This window comes from Paramisgurnus dabryanus, chromosome 6, assembly GCF_030506205.2.
Source record: "Paramisgurnus dabryanus chromosome 6, PD_genome_1.1, whole genome shotgun sequence".
Taxonomy (NCBI): Eukaryota; Metazoa; Chordata; class Actinopteri; order Cypriniformes; family Cobitidae; genus Paramisgurnus; species Paramisgurnus dabryanus.
The window spans coordinates 7,577,125-7,598,947 of NC_133342.1; the positions used below are offsets into that span (position 1 = coordinate 7,577,125).

The window sequence follows — 21,823 nt, forward strand, 5'->3', positions numbered from 1 at the left end:
ATACCCTGGATCACAATAGTAAGTCATAAGTAGCACGGGTATATTTGTAGCGGTAGACAACAATACATTGCATGGGTCAAAATTATTATTTTTTTATGCCAAAGTATCAAGTAAAGGTCATGTTTCATGAAGATATTTTGTTTATTTCTTACCGTAAAAATATATAAAAAATGTATTTATCATTATTACACGGCTTGTTGAAATGCTTGATTCTGATTGGCCAGTCGCAACATATTCCTAGATACAACCGCTTAAAACTAATAGACATGGTAAACCAGATGCTGCAAATCATTTTGAGTAGGTACAGTTTAATATTACACAAAAATTTAATATAAATGTCTTTTAATAACATATATGACATTATATTTACTAATGATTAAACCAAATAGGGTGTTCGTTAACGTCATCTCATCTTAAAATAAACAGTTTTAAATTTTCATTGCGGATATTTTATTATGTTAAAGGGATAGTTCGGAAAAAAATATAATTAATCCCATGATTTACTCACCCCAAGCTGTCCGAGTTGCATATGTCTATCGTTTTTCAGACAAACACATTTTCGGATATTTTAGAAAATGTTTTAGATCTTTCAGTTGATTAAATGTAATGTTACGGGGTCCACCCATAGTCCACAACCTTCAAGTCCAAAAAAAGTGCGCCCATCCTTCACAAATTAAATCCAAACGGCTCCAGGATGATAAACAAAGGTAGCGCCGCCATCTTAGTCGCGTCCGCATTCAGGATGAGAGCTTACGCTGCCTTCAGAGGCTACTCTGCTGCTGCTCTGTGCCCCCACCCTCCGAATTTGTCATACGTCACTAAGAAAAGTGCGTACACTACGCTAATACTCTCTCCTGAATACAGAGGAGTCTAAGATGGCGGCGCTACCGGAGGGTATTTATTTACATTATTAAAGTTTTAAATATGGATATTTCTACAACAACACCGCGCGGATTACCCACAGAAGACCTTTGTTTATCACCCTGGAGCCGTTTGGATTTATTTTTGAAGGATGGACGCACTTTTTTGGTACTTGAAGGTCGAGGACTATGGGTGGACCCCGTAACATTACATTTAATCAACTGAAAGATCTAAAACATTTTCTAAAATATCCGAAAATGTGTTTGTCTGAAAAACGATGGACATATGCAACTCGGACAGCTTGCGCGTGAGTAAATCATGGGTTTAATATCATTTTTGGCCGAACTATCCCTTTAAATAATATATATATATATATATATATATATATATATATATATATATATATATATATATATATATATATATATATATATATGTGTGTGTGGTTAAAAATGAGCAAATAAAATATTTCAAATCAATATTTAATGTTTTTTACCTTACTTAAGGGAAATAGCCATATAATAAGCAGGATAATGTACAGGCAGCTGGTTGTTATCATAAATTAAGCCCTCCACTTCGTGTCATGTCCTGATCACACTGTTGGGGCATATTTCTGTGATAACAACTGGCTCCCAATAGACAGTTTCATTGGACGAACATGCATTGCCATGTTTACGCATCTAAGCTAAACTTAACTTCCGGTTTCTGTCTGTTTAATGGTCCGACTAGTGGCTGAAATTAACTCTGGAACGAATTCCTCATCAAAGTAACAAATGTTTTGGTTTCCTAAAGACGAGGGAAGACGGCGATCAAGGATCACCGCTATGTGACGGAGGTTTGGCAGCCGATTTGTAGTGAACAATGTAAACATTATATAGTTCACATTTTATACAACATTATCTCAGTGTCATTTTTGATACGCTTAGCTATGATATATATATATATATATATATATATATATATATATATATATATATATATATATATATATACTAAGGTAATCTACTTGTTTTTTATTTTGCTTGTTATCAAGAGTTTACCGGAAGTTACATTTGTTCCATGAAATCCGTTTGTTTATGTTGTTACTGTTGAAACTGTCTATATATTATCCCTTACTTTATATTAATAAGTGTCGGTAAGGACTTAATTTGGACACCTTTAAAGGCTTTGATTTTTTCGCACCCACAGATTCCAGATTTTCAAATAGTTGCATCACACCCAAATATTGTCCTATCCCAAAAAATACCAACTTATTTATTCAGATGATGTATACATTTGAAAAATTTGACCCTAAAGAGACACTCTTTTTTTTGAAAATAGGCAAATTTTCCAGCCCCCCTATAGTTAAACACATAATTTTTGCCGTTTTGGAATCCATTAAGCCGATCTCTGGGTCTGGCGGTACCACTTTTAGCATAGCTTATCATAATATATTGAATCCGATTAGACCATTAGCATCACGCACAAAAATGACCAAAGAGTCCCCGAAAGAGTCCCCCACTATTAAAAGTTACCAAGTCCTTGATTATTACGCCAGAATGAGAGTATATTTCCTAGCCATATCTGCCTAGAAAATCACAACTTTTAATTTTCTGTCAGTCTTAGTACACGATGTAACTACAGAAGTGTCAAGTTTTAAATAGGAAAAATATTAAAACTTTTTGGTCATTTTTTTGTGTGATGCTAATGGTCTAATCAGATTCAATGAATTATGACCACCAGACACGGAGATTGGCCTAATGTTCCAAAACGGTAAGAAATCAAGTGTTTGAATCTAGAAGAGCTGCAAAAAGAGCATATTTTCAAAAAAAGGGGAGTGTCCCTTTAAGGTTTTGTGGTCCAGGGTCACGTATACTGTAGGTAAAAAATTGTCTGATACCGGGTAATGAATAATAAGGAACCAATATGGGTGTGTAATGTGTCTCGTAAAAAGTGAAGAATAGCTTTTAAGTGACTTACCTCTCTAATGTGTGACAAGTGCACAAGTGCCGCTCCGGTTCTGGTCAGTATGGACGGCTGGCGTCCTTCGGTCGCTTAAGCTGCACTTTCAAACGCTTCATGCCGATCTGAAAACCGTTCATGGCCTGGATGGCAGTTTGAGCACTGGCAGGATTATCAAAGCTCACAAACCCTGCAGAGATAAAAGATTAAATGAACCATAATGATACTGCTACACAGAGAAAGTTGAGAAAGTCAGTTACATGCCCTTCAGTCTCTTTTTCATCTAAAAGGCTGATTTTACAGCAGATGGCGGTAATATGCTATATTCATTTATGATTTCCCTTTATATAAAAAAAAAAGAAAATGTGACTTGGTTTCCTCTTTTACTGCTGTAGAAATCAGGTATGTGTTTTTGACTTCATGCAGCACTGCGCAGACCAATCTGAGTCCGAAAATCTTGGGATGTTTCGATATCATACTTTGATCGATCTTCACCATGTTGCTATTTTTTTTACCAAGCTACTCTTTTGGCTCATGTTATAACATAACAGTACGTCATCATGAACATTGTTTGTGTGTCCCGTCGGACTGATTTTCATCTGCAGTGGAGGAAAGACTACATCTCCCATCATTCAAAGCTCTTTCACCTCATCATCAAGCTACCCCTTTATTATGCCACATTCCAGGCAACCTGTAACCCGTGTTTTTCCAACCTTCTACCCGTAAAAGTGCACTGGAATGGCAGTCAAACCCGTGACTTCCCACCCGTGAACTCGTACTAGATCGATGTTCTCCCAGTTCCGAGCTCTGACGTCACATAGCCTGCGAAACCGTACAAAACAACAATGGCGGCCCCCACAGATGCAGGGTTTCTGCAAGTGGTACACGGTGGGAATACACTTTAGGACAATAACGTTGCAGCAAATTAATAATAAAATAATAATTATAGTAAATAATACACACGATTATGTATCTAAAACAATAAGTATATCGTGAAAGTATATCGCCGCATGCACATGTTAAGTTGACGTAAATTCCTTGCGCCCAGGTAGTTGTGAACAAAGTTGTGAGTCGTGGTTTGAAGTCGTAATTTACGGGCTCAAAAACCTGCCTGGAACGCAGCAACAGTGTTTTGTGACCTCTGCGAAAATGACATTGTGGGTGCATCCCAATTTGAAGGCTGGATCCTACGAAGGGTGCAGGCTTTGAAGGCGCGATTCGGTCTTCGAAGGATGCAGCGGAAGTCCATAGAATGTAATATATATGGACGTAATATCCGTGATGTCACCCATAGGTTTGCGAAGAGCTTTTTTGAAGCCAATAGTAGGCGTTGCCTGCTGTCGCCACTTGGCAGCGTGTCACCGCACATCACTCAGGGATAACCAAAAATTGGTAAGGAGGCGGCATGTGGGGGAAGCTGAGGTGGCTGGGGACGGCAGTGGCAGTTCACCCGTCACTCAAGTGACCACGCCCTTAATTATGCAGAACTTTAAGTTGTTATAAACGGCAAAATTAGCTATATAAACCAAAAAACTTTTTGTACCAGTTTGTAACCTTTTTTAAACATTTATTTCTGCTGTAAAGTTTGGCATTTTAACACGGAGGTCTATGGGAATTAACTCCCTTTTGGAGCCCGCCTCTAGTGGCCAGTCGATGAACTGCAGTTTAAATCACTTTCCTATTTGCTTCTTCAGAGAGAAGTCTATGAAGTGGATAATACCTAAACAGTGACAAGGACCTTAAATTTGCTAAATAGACACTTTTATTTAACTACACGCACTGAATCTTGGGATAGCCAATGCTGTGAAGGATCCATCTGATAGATCTTTTATTTCAAGGGAAACGAAGGACGCATTTAGAGGCCACATCTGAAGGCTTTCTGCTGAGCCTCCGAATTGGGACAGCCTTCTTCGCAGTGACGTCATTGGCTTTCAGATACGGCCTACGGAGGACGCAGCCTTCGATTGGTATGCATCTACTGTGCATTTAAAGCAACACTATGTAGTTTTTTTACCTTTAAATAATGTCTCTAAAATTATTTCAGTGACAGAACAACTTTTAACTGGACAAATTGTACTGTTGCTGCAACCTGAGCAGCCTCCTAGTTGCTACAAGCACACTCTGAAAGTGGCGGTGGAGGGTAGGAAACACAGCCCCGCCCCTCCCCCTGCCTGCAGAAGAGTGTCTGATACCAGACACTGTTGCGTTTTTCAACCACATGGGGGAGCTGTAAGTCATTTTTACATGGAAACTACATAGTGTTGCTTTAACAGTGACAAATAAAACACCATGTGATCTCAGTATCTTCACCATACATTTACTTTAAACAGTAAAACGAAAATGATAAAACTGATACTCTAAATCCTGATTGTGATAATGAGTAATTCAATTCTTCTTTAACGCTTGCAAAGTTGTTTGGCTTCCCCTTCTTCTGTTCAAGACACAGCTCGACATTTTCACATTTCTCCATGCCTCTCCACTGCTCGTATAAATATTGCAAAGAAGTCCTACCCGGCAAATATATCTACCCGAGTAAAACCAGAGCATCACACTGCCCAGCTTTACTTCACATCATCTAGCGAGCCCTGAAGAGAACATGGGGTCATAAAATGTTACGCTTAAAGGTCTAAGCTTGAAGGCAGCTCACTTTACCCCATAGATTACTGCAGAAGCACCGTAATAATAAGTTTAGTGTGGTGTTTAGGTGTGAATGTTTTGTGCACACCAATCCCTGCAGTATGACCACATTAGGCCCCTAAAGTCCAAAGGTGTCAGTCAAAGTTACTCATTTCGAATTCACGTGGAAGGACCCAGACATGAAATCCCTAAGGTAACCGTTCACACCGCCATGTCTGAATCAAATTAGACTAATGGCGAAGAGAGAGAGACGCATACAATGTGATTTCTGCAAAAGCAATTGTGTTCCCGAGCTGTGCAGTGAATGAATATAAATATGGCAGTGCAGACAGTCAAGGGCTTTTGGGGTGAATAAGAGGTCCAATAAACCTTCATTAAACCATAATACAAACACACAAGGGCTCTGGTGTATTATCGAATGCATCGCACACAGGGTCCGAAATTAAAATTCACCCAGCACCGACTGCATAATAAACATCAAAAATTGATTATGCTGATAAATAAAATTGGTTAGTTACCATCTGACCCGATAAAATGTATAAAGTAAAGATCCATATAAATATATCATAGGTACTTGATAAACAGACTCTGTGTCTATGTAAGTGCATCTGTGGAGAGGTGTGTCTGACCGAAACACTTGCTCTGATTGGTCGCTCGGTCCATGAACACTTTTGAAGAGATGACGGAGCCGAATGGAAGAAACATCTGCATCAGTTCATTATCGCCAAACTCTTGCGGCAGGTGATAGATGAAGAGGTTACAGCCTTCAGGACCTGCAATACACATCGAGTATATTAGTGAGGTCATTTTATAGACTTTTATTGCTTTTATAACTGGCAAATGGTATTTTCAATTCCTAACCCTAATCCTAAAATGAAGATTATTTTGCATTTTTATCTAGTGAGGATCAGCATAATGCCCTCGCAATTTGGTTATCATGATATTTCTGTTAGTGAGAACATTGCCCCTTTAAGGAAGTTGCACCACTAGGCGGCCATGTTTGCGACTTTATTTCAGTCATGCAATCTACTTGAATGGGAAAAGGCAAATATCTCTAAAATCGCGTTCTAAAATCACAAATAAACTAATTATTTCTGACCAACAATTTTCTAAATCAACTGTACCATAACATAAGCTTTATTCGAGGTTGTTTCAGGTACTGCACATTCCTACAGTTTAACAAGCGCCTATGCAAAACCTAAAGATTTCCATTGAACAAGATTCTGATGCATGCACAATTTATCATAGTTTCTTGAATGTCTGATGATCTTTATATTTGGTCAACATTGGAGTTGCCCCTAGGCACTATATACTGTATCTTATAAGCTTTATCTACTGGTGGGACATTCTTACTAAACAAAAAACTTTGTTTTGTAGACTGCTCCATAGTTTTCATTTATATTTTTTCGGGGACCACTGCGTTCTGTGCCACGTCAAACGAACCACCATTGTAATATTTCATATCAATGCTGCATAATTACTGAATTACTGAAACTTAAATAAAAGAAGTTTAATGGGAGATATTAAGAGTGTGAGTTCACCTTCTCGTTGCTGTTGTTGCTGTTGGATGATCTGGGCGGGCTGTGGCAGAGTTTGACCTATAGAGCTCAGCGTTGTGGCAGGATATATGGCTGCAGATGAGAGAGAGAGAGAGAGAGAGAAAGAGAGAGAGAGAGAGAGAATAGAGAATAAGGACAAGATGACAGTTGACCTTTATATGCTAATGAAATATGACAGGATCACAATGCAATGAAATCTGAAAGCGCATTCATCGTATATCAAACTGATTTAAAATGACAGATCTCCAGGCGTCCGTATGATCGCTGTAATATCCAGAAATTCAAATACAACCTGAGGTTTCAATCACGGCAAAGTCACCTACCAGAAATAACATTCTCGGAGGACAGACGTCGGAGAAACGCAAGTTACACGTATGTGGGTTTTAGGTGCCTTTCATAAACTCCTCCAAAATCAAAAGCCACAAATTTTGAAGTAATAAACATAAAGAAGTGGTTTCCTGGACAGAGATTACCTTAAGCCAGGACTAGGCCTTAGTTTAATTATAAAATATACAATTTTTCAACAAACATGCCGTACTAAAAACATCACTTGTGTGCATTTTGAGGCAAAATAAAGGGCACTGATGTATTTTAAGATATGTCAGTGCAAGTTGTTTTCAGTTTGGACAGCTCTTACATTTATTTTAATCTAGGACTAGTTCGGATAAACCGCCCCAAAGTCTATTTTTATATATGATATATTATGATTTTTTGCAATGCAACAATGAATGTTATGTTAGTGACAACTGTAATGACAATCTCCAACATGTTGTTAATGTAATGAATCCAGACATTTGTCATATAAGATTTTTTAATATTTCTGATTTTACAGACAGCTGTAATGTTCATTATTGCAATACAGTGTTTTGTTTACTGTTTTTACTGGCAGGGGCATTATCCCCTTATTCTGTGCTGTTTACTACTGTACAATTTTAAAGCTTGAAAGACCCAGGACATTTTCTAATCTAACTTCGATTGTGTTCATCTGAAAGAAGATGGTCATATGTATCTCCGATGGCTTGGGGTAGGGGTGCATGGGGCACAAACTAACGCGGGGTTAATTGTAACACAGACCGTTTACATTGTTGCACAGGGTTGAACGTTTTGTTTTTCCTGTATTTATTTTACGCTGCCAAAAGACGGTTTTCATCATATGTTTTTTTCGGTTTCTAAGTTGGGTGTGTTAAGATACCAAATCCAATGCTATGTCATAAAATCAGTGTCTTGTTGACTAAAACATAGCATCGTTTTGAAATATGTCTGCAGCTCTTAGCAACATTTTTGGTAGGCTTGAAAATATTTTCACCCGGCGAGGTTAATTGTAACGCTGTTTTAACCCCTCAGCACTTACGATATATAAAAACCGCTAACGTTAAAGTAATTATTGCCGTTGTTTTAAATCGGCTACACACGAATGATTGCAGGATGCCAACAAAATAAATGTGCCTGTCTTATAAAAAATTGTGTGTCAAATTTATTTTTGTTTATATCTTTAATAATAATTGAATAAGGTCACATCAAAGATTGAAATCATAATGAAGTGAATGGCTAAAATCAGACTTTGATGCTCATTATCTCAGAATTTGAATTTCATCAGGTCACATATACATTTTTTTTATAATTGTGCTGCTTTTTCTCACATATTTAGACATTTGTATCCATTTATAATTGAACTATTGTTAGAAAAGGTCTGGATGAATGAATTCAGTGTGGATACCTGTCTATTATAGGCAGATATATAAACAATATCCACTTCAAGTATATAGACAAAATAGTATTGAAATATTTGCCTACAAACTTAATTTTTAGCAAGTGTTACAACTAACCCCCTGCCTGTTACAATTAACCCCACATGGGGTAAGTTGTAACGTTTGCACTTCTGAAACGTTTGGTGTAATTGTCCAAGAATGGTAAGTAATAGAAACAAACTTCAAGGGCCCTATTTTAACGATCTGAAACGCAAGTGTGAAGTGCAATGCGCAAGTGACTTTGTGGGCGGATCTTGGGCGCTGTTGCTATTTTCCCGGCGTGAGAAATAACTCTTGCGCCAGGCGCAAATCAATACGGGGTTGGTCTGAAGTAGGTTCATTATTCATAGGTGTGGTTTGGGCATAACGTCAAATAAACCAATCAGAACGCTATCCAACATTCCCTTTAAACGCAAGGGCGCAAGTTCCATGGCGGGTTGCAATTTTTTTGACGGATTTACCAGGCGCACGCCAGGAGCGGTTCACAGCCGAGGAGACCGACGTTCTTGTAAGAGCAGTCAAAGACAGAGAAGTTGTTTAGGAGAAACCCGCCCAAATCAGCGTCGGTTAAACAGACGTGAGAGGAAATAGCCACAATTATCTCATCAGCTGGCATCCCCATCATTGCGCCAAGCGCTACAATGATGTCAGGATCGGGGGAATCCCAAGCTTGCCAGCATAAATCGGGCAGGCCGTGTAACGGGAGGTGGATCTGCCTCTACACATGACCTGACGCCAGCAGAGGAGATCGCTGCGTCCACCCTCACCGCTGAAAGGGTTTGGGGGGCTTTGAAATCGGACCCAAGAAACGCAAGCAAGGTCCAACCCCAAAGAACACTTACAAACCAAGTTCATATACATTAAGGTTTCTTATGAAAATATTTTAATCGTTTTTTGCATGAGAATTTTTTAACGCAGCCACACAATAAATAAAAACTATCACCACAATGCTCACCACTATGATTCCCCTTATCTCATGTGTTAATATTTTTTATTGTAACAATTTATGATTTGCAAAAATAACTGTTGAATCTGTGTAGATTAGATAAGCAAAGTGTCTGCGCATTGTGCACGCTATACATTATGGTCAAGCATGTGCCCTTAAAATAGCATAATGAACAACGCGCAACTGACTTTAGACTAGTTTTTTTTGGTCAGTGGCGCAATTGTTTTTTGAAACTGCAAAATAGCATCAGAGATGGTTTGCGCTGCAACACGCCTCCTTTTTTGCGCTGAACTGCCCAGGGAGCGCAAGTTCATTCCCTAGTTTGCCGACGTGCATCTGTGGAGGAAAAAAATCGCTGTGCGCCGGTGCAAAATACAAATGATACATGCGTCACTGACAAAGTCAATTGCGCTGGGTGCAAGATAGGGCCCCAAATGTTCATTTGTAGCAGAGATGTGCGTGTTGCTTGTGTAAAAATATAATTAATCAAACTCAAATTTTTTTTAAATGCTTGAGCCAAAACCAAAAAGCGTTCTCCCCTACTTTTCAGTTTTCTCTTTAAATCATATTGACATTCTCTTGATCTATAAAAGAGCAAACCTCATAGTAATAAAGTGCGTACCTGTGTATTGCTGGACGCCTGTGAAGGCCTGCTGGAGCGTATCTGCGGCCGTAGGGCTCTGGGTGGAGTATGCAGGCAGGCCGTTGGTGTACACGGCTTCTACTGGGTGACCATTGGGCTGGTGAGGAATTCCACTAAAGCCATTAACAATGGGCGTCACGATGCTTGGCACGGCAGAGGAGGCCAGATTCGCTGGCGGAGAGCTCAAACCTGCGGTGACAAAGACAAATGATTGATCTTAGACCAGCACTGAAAGGCTGAGTTGTGTTGAAAGTGAACTTCACAACTTTAAATGACTGTACTTTTAATTGTCACTACTGATGACATGATGCTGTTTCAGCTCAATTTCCAACATTGATTTAACATGCTGGAAATCATTCCATGTCAAAATGTGCTGACAGTTAATATTGATTTAGTACATATAATGCCTATAGGGCGAATCCAAAGATTGGTAACACTTTAGTATGGGGACCTATTCACACTTTTACCAAATTGCCTATTAGCTTGCATACTGTATTACTAGTCTCAAGCCCACGAATTGTTGGCCGAATGTCTGATGCACACAGCACACCTGACTGGAAATATTTTAGCAGATTCAAAGTCTGCACCTTATTGGTTGAATGACACATGATTAAACGCACAAGCAAATATGGTTGTGATCTTCTGGATCAACAAAGATGTCTTATCGAAGAAGGAAGCTGTCATGTGTACATCAGTGACAATATGCTTAATAAATTTTTTTAAAGTATGCAAGCTTCACGTCATACAGTCTTTAAAAGACGTTTTAAATTTGTGGATTTTAAAAGAGATGTTTTAACGTTTTCCATTGTTGTTATAAACTTTGGAGACATTTGTAAATTATGGTTCCTGAACATGTAGTGGCACAAAGCAGGCTGTGAGTCAGAAGCGGGAGGAGTTATGATAATGTCGATCTCGTCTACATCACCAAACCCAGGAAGTAAACTGTTGCCTACAATCTGTGTGCTTATTGTAGTGAAAAAAAAAGAGATTTACGTTGAAGATGATAACTCGCGTCATTGTTTACTTTGGGGTTTATACCTTTTGCATATGGTGAACATGTACTAATACACACTTACACACTAACGGAAATTTAAAAAGGTGAATCGGACAATAGGTGATCTTTAATTTGAAAGTGTACATCACCTTTTCACTCCCCCATTCAAAAAGGGCAGCGGCAGTTAAAGGGTTAAAACAGCTACCTTATTAATACCTAAATATTAATAAGCAGTAAATAAACAAAAGCCTAAATCTACCTGTAGTTAATAGTGAATACAGTGTTCCCCATACTGAAGTGTTACCGTAACATCTTTATAGTTTTACAAACAGGAATTCTTTTGCTTGACATTTGTGCAGGAATACGAGGAAGTAATGCACGTTTCCACGGAGCAAACTGCATCCACAGGAATTATGTACTCATAAAATTAAAGGTTCCTTAAATGCTCATTGTCATTTCATAACGAACCTTAACATCGACAGAACATTCCTGTTGCACAAAAGATTATTTGTAAAAATGCAGGATAAAAAGGTTAAGAAAGAAATGGATGGTTTCATCGGATGCACGTGCAGTGACGCGATTCCGGTTTCCTTTTTTTATGGTCTGACAAGTTGCTAAACTGAACTATTAAACAACTACCTCGTCGAAAATAACAAATGTTTTGGTTTCTTAGGTAATCTACGTGTTGTTTAATTTGCTTGTAATAAACTATGTTTAAAGTACTTTGTCGTTTTTTATTCTTAGCGGAGTTTACCGGAAGTTACGGTTGACCCCGAAAGCCGCTTGTTTATGTTGTTACTGCTTAAACCGTCTATAATAACTTATCATTTTGTAAACTTATAATAAAGAACCTTTGAATAAAACAACATGATCTCACTGAAGGTTGTGTTATAGTCACGCAAAATTTGATAAAGTTTTTCATGTCCATGGCACGAAATTCAGCTTTTTCCGTGCCTTGAGCATGAGTTTTTTTCATGTCACTCGCACAAATTTCTATAAATAGATTTTCGTGTCCGTGGCATGACTTTCTTTTCATGTCAATTTATGTATTGTTTTCTCATTGTTTTTTTTCTATTTTTAAATGATTGTCTTTGGGGTTAGATTTGGGGTTTGGGTTAGGACGTACTTTTATGTATTGGTCTTTCTTCCACTTTTAAAACTATTCTCACCTGGAGTTTGGGTTAGAATTGGGGTTTTTGGTTAGGATGTCTAAAAATGTAACAGAAAGTGATTCTAACCCCAACCCCAAGCGACAATGGTAAGAAAATAGGAAAAACTATGAGAAAACAATAAACAAAATTAAACAAAAAAGAAAGTCAAAAAACTATTTATAGAAATTTGTGCAAATGTTGGTTCCTCGCATGAAGCTCAAGCAGAAGTCAATCTAACTAGAAAAATCTCCCACAGCTTTGCATTTCTGACTTTAAACCATTCAGTCTGCTTGCCTGCTGCAGTTAGCTTCAATTGTAAGTGAATTACCATAAACATGCTTGATGTTTGCCATTACACACTGAGATAATCAATGGCGCAGATGCTGTCCACAGACTTCAAACTGAAAATATTCCTTCAGTCTTGTTCTTCGAAGGTTTAATGCTCTTTACTCTAAATGCAACTGACATTTGTCAACAAGTCCTTAAAGACACACGTCTAGCACATCCTTACACAAACATACACACGCTGCAATTGAATAAATAAAGCTTGTCCATGATGAAGAGAAATTTCCACATGAACCATTAGCACATATGTGTAACTCTGCCTGTAAAAACACACCTTAAGTCATATATTTGTGATTTACTGTTTTATAAATAAAAACCATCTTACATAATGTAATGAACATTTTGTAAAAATATAACCTTGTTATTTTTCGGTCATGTCAGAGATTGAAATCAAAATTGGATTACAGCAGATTATGAGACTTCACCCTGGATTTTACAGACAAGGTCCCAAATTTCTCTATGTATTACAGTATGTTGTTCATTTTTCCCTAGGTACAACTCTTTTCATTCTTGTAAACATAGTTTATTAAATGCCCTCTCATACGTACTGGATAAAAGCGTCTGCAAAATTAATAAATGTAAATGTAGGTGTAAACCACCTGACTAACTAAACCCTGGACCACATAATGATCAGCACGGGCCATATAAAAGCAGCTGGATGTTTCTGCAAGACTGTGAAAAGTAAAGTGCGAAAACACAAGTGCATTTATAGCACAGAGTGCACAGAGAAAAATAAGCGTGACGGTGAGTCAGTCGTAATAGCTTATGTGGAGGTTTTAGTAGCTTGAAATTGGAGCAGCTCTCAAGGTCCAAACACCTGACAGAGGTTTAATCTGAATTCCCTCTGTTATTGAAATGTGGACTGCTGAAGAGCAAAAATATACAAATCCATTATAGGGATATATATATAGTACTACTAATACTCTATACATACACTGTAAAAAATGCAGAATGAATTTAAAACACCTTTTTTTTAAGTCAATTCAACCTAATATTTTAAGTTTTGACCTGTGAAAAGTTGACATAACTTATAAAAACAAATTGAAATTGTTTAAGTTAATTTTTTAAGTTAAATTAACATAAAAATATATGTTGATTTGACAAAAAAAGACTACTAAAGAATTACACAACCAAACAAAAATGTAAAAGGTCAAATAATGAAAAGTTTGAATTTTTTTTAAAAAGGGTTTGATGTAGGAACATTAGCCTAGACATAACTTTTAGAACTAAAACCTTTTGGGGCAGTTTCCTGGACAGGGTGTAAACTAATCAGAACTAGGCCTTTTATAGGTATACATTTAGGTAGTTTTTACAAACAAACAAAGATCAATACTGGTGTGCATCTTGTGAAAAAACAATGACACTGATTTGTTTAGATATGTCAGTGCAAGATGTTTTTAAATTAAGGCAGCTCAAACATGCATTTTCCACTGCAAAAATGACTTTCTTACTTAGTATTTTTAATCTTTTTTTCAGGAAAAAATCTAAAAATTCTTAAATTAAGATGTATTTTCTTGATGAGCAAAATGACCTAAGAAAATAAGTCTAGTTTTTAAACAAAATATATCAAATTTAAGCGAATTTGTGCTTAAAACAAGAAAATGTTTCTTGAATTTAGTGTTTATGAAAAAAGTAAACTTATTTCAAGAAAAAATGTCTTATTCCATTGGCAGATTTTTTTTTTTTTTTTGCTTGTTTTAAGCACTAATTTACTTAAAGTTTATATTTTTTGTTTAAAAACTAGACCTTTTTTCCTAGGTCATTTTGCTCATCAAGAAAATACATCTTAATTTAAGAATTTTTAGATATTTTACTGAAAACAAGACAAAAACACTAAGAAGTCATTTTTTGCAGTGTAGTCTGGTAGGCCCTGTTCATAAATCAACAAATTTAGACCTGGTTTCACAGACAACACAGCAAATTCTGTTTTTTTTAAATAAACTCCCTAGCTGGAAAAAACTTACTAAAATCAACTTTATCTGAATGTACATGCGTGACGATAACTCTGCTCTTGGAGTTTAACCTTAACACTTGTTTAGAGTTCAAATGTAACTAACCCTAATCCAACAAACGAAAGCTTCATGCTGCAATGCATGCTGGGTCAATGGATTTACAAACCAGAACAATTAAAGCAGTCACAAAAGGATAAACCTAATTATGTAAAGCAGCTTAATTTTATCATGTCTTGACGTCTTCATAAAAAGCAACCAATTTCAACTTAACTTTGAAATATATTTTTTCTAATGCACATGTGCTTCTACTTAAACACATACAAACATTGAAAAAAGAAAAGAAAAGTTTAACTTGGTGAAAGTCAAGAGTCAAGGGCTTAACTAAAGCAAACACTGATCACCATAATTTGTTGAAATTTCAATATTTTTGTCAATATTAATGGAGGGTGCAAACCTGATATTGATTCAATGGGATTAACATTGAGTCTCTAAAAGTCTCCAACAATGCCAGGAAAAGTCGCTAAATTTTTTGCTAGTTGCTCTTTGGAAAAAAAGTCACCATAGTGGCGTGAAAGTCGCAAAATCTAGTGACAAAGTGCTTCTGAACCAGGGTTGTGTCACGGGCACTTCTCTACATTTAACTCTAGATGTGGTGTTAAAACCTGCTCCTGAACAACAATTAATGAACTCCTAAATACAACACAGGGAGTATCCTACAACACAAACTATAGTCAGAGTTAAAAAATAAAGTCCAAAAATCTAACTCTTTCAAAAAAGAATCTTTCATACCTTAGAAAAAAGACGTCACTGTTATCTGTCTTGAGACAAATCAATGGCACTGGCATATTTTTGGATCTGTCAGTGCAAATTATGTTCAGTTGAGACAGCTCAAACATGTGTTTTTTATCTAGGACTAGCCTTAAACCTTGTCTGTGAAACCGGGAGATATGTTCGAGTGTCGTAATATAATGCATGCTTTATAAAAAAATCTAATCTGTAAAAGAATATGAAATATTAGTAAATATGTCTTACTGATTTCACATGTAAAAGGTCACTCAGTCATAAAAGAGATAATTTACCCATTGAAAATACAATAAAGGTAGAGTAAAAACAGGCTGAGTCTACGATTCTGAGGGCGGGAAATGGATAAGAAAAATAATTACGACTTTTGTCGTTGCAATAAACCTTGATTAACATCTAAAGTAGACTTCAGGGGAAATAAGTTATACAGTACCCATACAGTAGCTCCTTTAGTATTAAACAACATCCTGCCTAATGAAGCTCAATTCGCATTCACAGTGCACTATAAGTCTCTTTGTATAGGCAAAGTCACTTTGCCAAATGTAGAAATGTTCATGTAAAACTGACCAGTTACTGTTCAAAGGGTTCTCCTGACGTTGGGAAAAATCTCCTTGAATGAATCCAGTGGAATTTTGCAATTCAAGTAGGGCATGTCACACAAGCTCCTGAGTATTTACAGCATCGGTACCACTAACTAAACAGATAATGAGTGTGTTCGCATTTAATGTAGCCAAATATTTACTCTTTACGGAAGCAAAAATCTATATATGTATACTGTGTTTAAGTGACTGCGTGTGTGGGACAGGAGAAGCCCAGGAGAGCTTTTAAATCTTTTGCTCTGCTTTGTGCTGCGTGTGTCCTGTAGAGCAATGATAAATTAGGCTGCCATGTGGAGTACTGACTGTTCCAGAGACTCAAATACGCTCACCGGTTCTCCTCAGTGCACACATACAGTTAAAAGATGCTCTGTAGGGACACACACACACGGTCTATCAGCTACAGAGGTCAGAAGGCGGTCAGAGTAAAAATCTAATCAATAAATAGGATACTGAATTGTATGGGGTCACTGCTTTTGTATATTCATAATATTGAATTAGTAATACATATAAATAATTCATTTTTTTAAAGAGGCCATGTCACAAGACTTTTTTAAGATGTAAAATAAATCTTTGGTGTCCCCTGAGTACACATGTGAAGTTTTAGCTCAAAATACCATAGAGATAATTTATTATAACATTTTAAAATTAACACGTTGTAGGTGTGAGCAAAAATTTGCCATTTCGGGTGTGTCCTTTAAAATGCAAATGAGCTGATGATAAGCAATGATGGTGGTCTGTTGCAATTGAAACTCAATTGTCAAATTATTTTTCTCTCTCTATCTCTCTGCACTAAATGGCAGTGCCGTGGTTGGACAGTGCAGATTAGGGGGTGGTATTATTATAATAAGAGCTCCTTATGACATCATAAGGAGAGTCAAATTTCAATAAACTATTTTTTCACGTGCTTGTAGAGAATGGTTTACCAAAACTAAGTTACTGGGTTGATCTTTTTCACATTTTCTAGGTTGATAGAAGCACTGGGAACCCAATTATAGCACTTAAACATGGAAAAAGTCAGATTTTCATGCCATGGCCCCTTTAATATGTATTCATATTTTAGTAATGCAATTAATGTATTGCAATGCTAACACACTCTCTCGTGCTGTTTCACAGAATCCTTTAACAACCCAAACACAAAAAGCATGCAGTTGTGTCTCAGAGCTCCGACATACATCTCAAAGGCTGAATGTCATTCACAACATTTTACTACATCAGGGTTGGATCTTAATTTTGTATTAAATGTGATTGGTAGATGTGTTTCATCAAGGAAGTAATCCTGAGCATATTTGTATAAATCATCAAAGAGCGCTGGTCTCAGATCAGCTTCCTACTGGTCATGTCATTGGTTTCATTAAGATATGAAAGACAAACTCTGATCTAAAGGTCATCCTCTCTGCAGATGAAAGCAGCTGTTCTGCGTGGGCACAGAGATGTTTGACCGGTAGATGATTATGGTTGTCAGTCAAATACTTGGTGTTTCAGACAGCACATTACATAAGACTAAAGAGCTAATGTAACCTTTTAAAATACAGCTGCTCTTTTAAGCCTAAATGTTTACATCACTGAACAGCAAAACTAGATTTTTCCCCAAAATTTTGTTTTTTGTGATTGTGCTTACCGTTTAAAGTCGCCATGAAACGGAAGTAGCGATTGCCTTATTTTCCCCGTGGTGACGTATATCCGAATAAAACGGCTTTTCAGATTAAATAAGGCAGTGCTGGATTTGAATTTGTCCATCGAGATCTGATTGGATCGTTTGAAGTTGGGTCGTGTTGCTAATTGCTAATCGCTGCGATCTTCTCCCGGACCCCGCCCACCTGCCATACTTATGACCGGAAGTGAAGAGAGACTGTTTTGATTAAAGATTATGAGCACACACAAATTTTTTAAAAATAATGAAGCTCACAGATAAGTCATTTGTTAATAAAAAAATATCGTTTTTCATTTCAATTTCATAGCGACTTTAATATCAATTAAACTGCAGTTGGTTTGTTTTGTTTAAGCCTTTATAACAAAAAAAAAAATGCAGTACAATAAAACACAACATGATAACATAATAATAAACATGTTTTGACAAAACAATTTAAAACGGAGCTCTCTCGTTTTTGAACCAAACTCTTCAAATGCACTTTTATTTAATAAATGATGATGTCACAATAAACAATGTTGTCATAAAGAATTATGATGTCATAAAAGTGATGCTGTCACAACGGGTAGTGATGTCATAATGGGCGATGATGTCATAGCATGTGATGGTAGCACAATAAATGATATCATCATGGTGATTACGTTATAATGGGTGATGATGTCACACTAGTGATTATGTCATAATACGCAATGATTTCATAATGAGTGATGTCGTCAAAATGGGTAGTGAGGTCAAAATGGTGATGATGTCATAACGGGTGATGTCATCATGGCGATTATGTATGGCAAGCCGTTTTAACTTTTATTCGTTGTGTTCTTGATATCAACAATTCAATTTTCACTAGTTAAAATTTAAATTTTTGATATCAGATAATACATTTCTACTAGTATCAATGGCAATTATTGACATCAACAATTGCATTCCCACTAGTAACAATGTTAATTCTTGATATCAACAATTCAATTCTTGATATCAACAATTACATTTCCACTAGTAACAATGTTAATTCTTGATATCAGAAATGTAATTCTTGATATCAACAATTTAATTCTTAATATCAAGAATTGAATTTGAATGGCAGCCTATGGTGATATTTCACTAGTGAAAATACAATTACAGATATCAAGAATTGAATTGTTGATATCAAGAATTGAATTGTTGATATCAAGAATTGAATTGTTGATATCAAGAATGAACATTGTTACTAGTGGAAATGTAATTGTTGATATCAAGAATTGCCATTGTTACTAGTAGAAATGTAATTTCTGATGTCAAGAATTAAACTTTTAACTAGTGAAAATTGAATTGTTGATATCAAAAACACAACGAATAAAAGTTAAAATGGCTTGCCATAATTATGTCATAATGGGTGATGATTTCACACTAGTGATTATGTCATAATACGCAATGATTTCATAATGAGTGATGTCGTCACAATGGGTAGTGAGGTCAAAATGGGCAACGTCATATAAGGTAGCTTTCTAATACTCATCTTTGGTGGGAAACCCTTGTAATTTTTAGATCTTACAGATCATATGTCCTGTTGATATGATATTCTCATGAACATCAACACATTTGGTTAAAAACATTTAGGGCCAGATTTACAGCTTGCATCAGCTCCAACGCATATTTTGCCATTATTAAAGGAGCATTTCACACGTAGAAACATTAATCTTTATTGAAAGTGTGTCATATTTGTAGGTGAAATGTAACATACATTTCGAATTTGGTGCCTATTTGACCGAGAAAAGGGGTGTTTGTAGTCTCACTCCCAACTGAGGAAATGATGCACTACCATTCAAAAACATGACTGGGGTTTTAACTATACAAAGCTTAATGCAAATGGGTGAAGTGGCCCTTTAAACTACTGTCAGAATGTTCTAACATGCAGTGAAAAATTTCAAATGTCAATTTACTGGTATTTGCACCATTATTTAACGCCTATGAAAAGCATGTCTTACACCCTACGCTAATTTGTGTTGCTCTTGGTAGACTGCAGGTCATTATGGATATTAGATTGTCGCACCTGTGTTCTTTAACCTTAAATCAGATCTCATCCCAACTACCACTTTTTTGAAATTGCACCCTCACGCTAATTTGGTAATGGCGCAGTGGATAAGACGCTCGCCTTTGGTGTGAGAGACCTGGGTTTGAATCCAATGTCACACACCATTGTGTCCCTGAGCACTTAACCCCTTGTGGCTCCAGAGGCGTGCAACCTCTGACATATATAGCAATTGCAATTGTAGGTCACTTTGGATAAAAGCATCAGCTAAATGAATAAGTAAGTAAATGAATAAGTAATTTGTCCTGTTTAGTAAATCTGACCTTTGATGCGAACTCTAATGCTGAGTTTTGGTACTGCCACAGTAACACAGTAACAACCTCTCTGCACAGCCTCCATCGTCTTTTATCTTTAAAAAGATATCTACAGTGTGCTGATAAATCACAGTCTACGGATGGACTTGAAAATACTTTTCTAATGCAATATCTTCTTTTCTATGTTGGACCTTGTGTACTATCATATATTACTCCCATTAAACGCTTTAAGTGTAAGATCCAGCAGTTTTGTTTGTATGTGTGCAATAAAAGTGGTCACCACCTGAAATGCATCAGTGAGGTGTGCTTGACGTCCAGCTTATCGATTCCCAAGAATCAATAGGAATCTTCACAGCATTCCAGTCTGTGACATTGATCAGTTGAGTTGAGCGTGAAAGCAGATATTCAGCGTAAGATGTGGTTTCACGCACAAACAGTGTGGACATCAGGGATACTTACTGCCAGTAAAATCACTTAATGTACCACTGAGTATGCAGTATGCACTGACTCACTGTAACACAAAGTATGGAATGGATTTCGGTACAGCACAATAGTCTGAGAGTGCCGACTTTTCATATCCAGCTCGCAACATAAAAAATCACTTTTTTTGGTTAAAAATTACAGTGTTCGAAACTGTCTCCTTACTTACGACAATTCAAAGTGGGACGCTTATAATAATGATTTGTAAATTGAGCTAAAATGTATGGGAAATGTCAACAAACATGAAGAGAAGTATGTAGAGTAACCTGCAGTTTTTTGTTTTAACAGAGATGGCGATAGGCAAAAGTTATGGATGGCTCATCCAAAACTAAAGTTTAATTAAAAGTAAGTCAAGTATCATACATTTGCAGACATAACTTTGAAAGTAGGATTATTAACATAACGTCATTTTTACACAGTGCCTTAAAACATTTAAAACACTGTAACAGAACAAAAGAGCCTTACAGAAGAAAGCTTATTTAACACACAACCCTAATAAAAAGCACCCCGATAAAAGCACTCTATTTCTACCATAACATACATACAGTACATACCCATAATGCAACACAAACAGCCAACCTGAACTATCCATTATAAAACCTCATTAAAGTGCCCCTCAGATAGATTTTCTAAAATTACCTTTATTGCAGTGTGTAATGTAGCTGTCCATCAATGTAAACGGTCTGCAAAGTTGTTCATCTGAAAGTGCACGATAAAGAAGGTTATTGTCTTCCAAAATAAGGAAACGACTCTGAATCGCCACAGACAGTCGTCAGTGATTCGAATCTTTTTTCTGTTACGGATCTACGTCACTAAGTAACACATTCGCATGATGCCTGCCTATGGCTGGTTCACCGGGAACGATTCACCGCCCTGAAAACACTTCAGCTAGTTGGTGTGGTTCATGGCATGTTGAGAAGAGGCTGTGAAAGCAAATTTGTGTTATTCCACTTCCAAACGGTGATTACATTTGTATCATGTGGAGACGCGATTCTATGAAACAATCGACAAAGAATGAGAACTGTGTGTGTGGACACTTTTAACTCATTCACCGCCTGCCTTTTTGAGAAAAGTTGCCCACCTGCATTTTTGTGATTTTAACAAAAGTTTCACAAAATTCCTTGCAGGAAAAATTTTCTTCTATAAATATATAAACATACAAATTATATCCAAATAAAGAACACACCTTCTGCTTTCAA

The 21,823-nt window shown here is 36.7% G+C and overlaps 1 protein-coding gene across 2 annotated transcripts in view; it reads right to left on the reverse strand.

Annotated features, from left to right (window-relative positions):
• Positions 1-21,823, reverse strand: part of LOC135744330 (CUGBP Elav-like family member 5) — a 241,801-nt gene that overhangs the window by 9,062 nt on the left and 210,916 nt on the right. For both annotated transcript variants that reach the window (XR_010530725.2, XM_065262359.2), the window contains exons 8-12: positions 21,264-21,323; positions 10,315-10,524; positions 6,981-7,070; positions 6,069-6,212; positions 2,821-2,992 (exon numbers count right to left, since the gene is read on the reverse strand). Coding sequence is in view for 1 of the 2 variants with exons in the window: in XM_065262359.2 (XP_065118431.1) it covers positions 2,865-2,992; positions 6,069-6,212; positions 6,981-7,070; positions 10,315-10,524; positions 21,264-21,323 (632 nt within the window). In the remaining variant the exon portion in view is untranslated. The remainder of the gene's footprint in view (positions 1-2,820; positions 2,993-6,068; positions 6,213-6,980; positions 7,071-10,314; positions 10,525-21,263; positions 21,324-21,823) is intronic.